The sequence below is a fragment of the Propithecus coquereli genome, unplaced genomic scaffold (assembly GCF_000956105.1).
Source record: "Propithecus coquereli isolate 6110/MARCELLA unplaced genomic scaffold, Pcoq_1.0 Scaffold70, whole genome shotgun sequence".
In the NCBI taxonomy this organism is placed as follows: Eukaryota; Metazoa; Chordata; class Mammalia; order Primates; family Indriidae; genus Propithecus; species Propithecus coquereli.
In genome coordinates this window covers 4,588,627-4,590,119 of record NW_012153063.1, presented here as the reverse complement: position 1 = coordinate 4,590,119, position 1,493 = coordinate 4,588,627, and the positions used below count along the sequence as shown (strand labels likewise).

Here is a 1,493-nt window from a genome sequence, read left to right as displayed (position 1 = left end):
AATCAGAGGATAAGAAAATTAAGATTAGTTGTGATGGTTCAACTGTTAATTAGAGTCACAGAAAAAGAGAATAAAGGGAGGGGATGACTTTATTCAAGAAATAATATGAAATGTATTGGACAAAAACTGCTAAGTTCCTAGAAAATGGAAATACTTGTAGCAGGACTGTGGGTAAAGCCCCTCTTTTTCCATTTCCTTATTTTTTTTGTTTTCTGAAACATGCATTAAAGAAAAAAAAGACAAGCAATCAATCACCTGTAACCTAATTAGGAAAATAATTCTAATAATACCTATCAGTCATGTTTAATGTGTGACATTCTCAATGGTTCTTTCCATGGCAGGAGAAAGAACTAGATTTGAAGAATTTGCTTTTCAACACACAGGACCAGGATCCCATAGCAACTTTACTGCTGTTTCTAATGTCAACGTTTTATCAAGAACCCAGAATTCATCATCACAGGTAGGTTTTCTTTCGTATACTGAACGTAAAAGCAGCTGACTTTTAAAATAATTTATAGATCGTTTTGCAAATCTGTAATAGCCTTATTTATTAGCATATATTAGCACATTTACAACTATCTTATCAGGAAACGATGATTAAATAATGCTTTTTTTATAGAACACTAATAGTTCATTAATCTTTGTTTATAGCTGCTTTTCTGAGTTAAAAACTTCAACTTTATCATAACCATCTCTACTCATTAACATATGAAGCTAAATATAGTCTTGCTAATAAGAATTTAAGACTTGTGTTAATTGTTTTGTTTATCATCTGGCCAGGGAATGGAACAGTCAAAAGGTGAGAGAGTTTAAAAATGAACATTCTAAAGCTTAGGGACCAGGGACACATAAACGAAGACTGTAATAACAATCTTTACTAAAGGGCTCATCAAAAAATATTTCATCATCATTCCTAATAAACAGTTTGCTAAATGATCATTTCATTGACATTTAGGGGGGGTGCTTTATGTTAGTGATTTTTGGTAAGAGTTTTACATTTTAAGGCATTCATTTGTATGGTCTTAAAAATAAGCTTGTATGTTTAAGCACATAAACACACATTACACACCTGCCAAGAGATCGTTTGCTTTACTAAAGACAGGAATATTTTCTTAATTGATTTTCTTAACATTTTATAGTCAGATTCTGTAACAGTGAATTTACAAAAATTATATAACAGGTACACTGCCATATTATCTTTATATAACTCATAAAAGGAGGGTATCATCACAAGTAACCAGACAAAAGTGTAAGATCAATTTAATCCTGTTTTGCAGAATACTACACGACGGAGATTGAGAAGTGAGAGCTCTTATGACATAGATAACATTGTGATTCCCATGTCATTAGTAGCACCAGCTAAGTTAGAGAAACTCCAATATAAGGAAATACTTACTCCAAGGTATGTATACTTACATCTTTTTATTTTTCTTTCTTCCTTCCTTAATAAATTTAAATCTTCAGTGAAATTAGAATTTTAATTAATGAAAGGA

General features: G+C 31.1%; 1 protein-coding gene across 1 annotated transcript in view; it reads left to right on the top strand.

Moving 5' to 3' along the window:
- KANSL1L (KAT8 regulatory NSL complex subunit 1-like) overlaps positions 1 to 1,493 on the top strand; it is a 151,685-nt gene that overhangs the window by 138,245 nt on the left and 11,947 nt on the right. Inside the window, 2 exon segments of the mRNA XM_012661214.1 lie at positions 342 to 460; positions 1,278 to 1,402. Coding sequence (XP_012516668.1) covers positions 342 to 460; positions 1,278 to 1,402 — 244 coding nt within the window.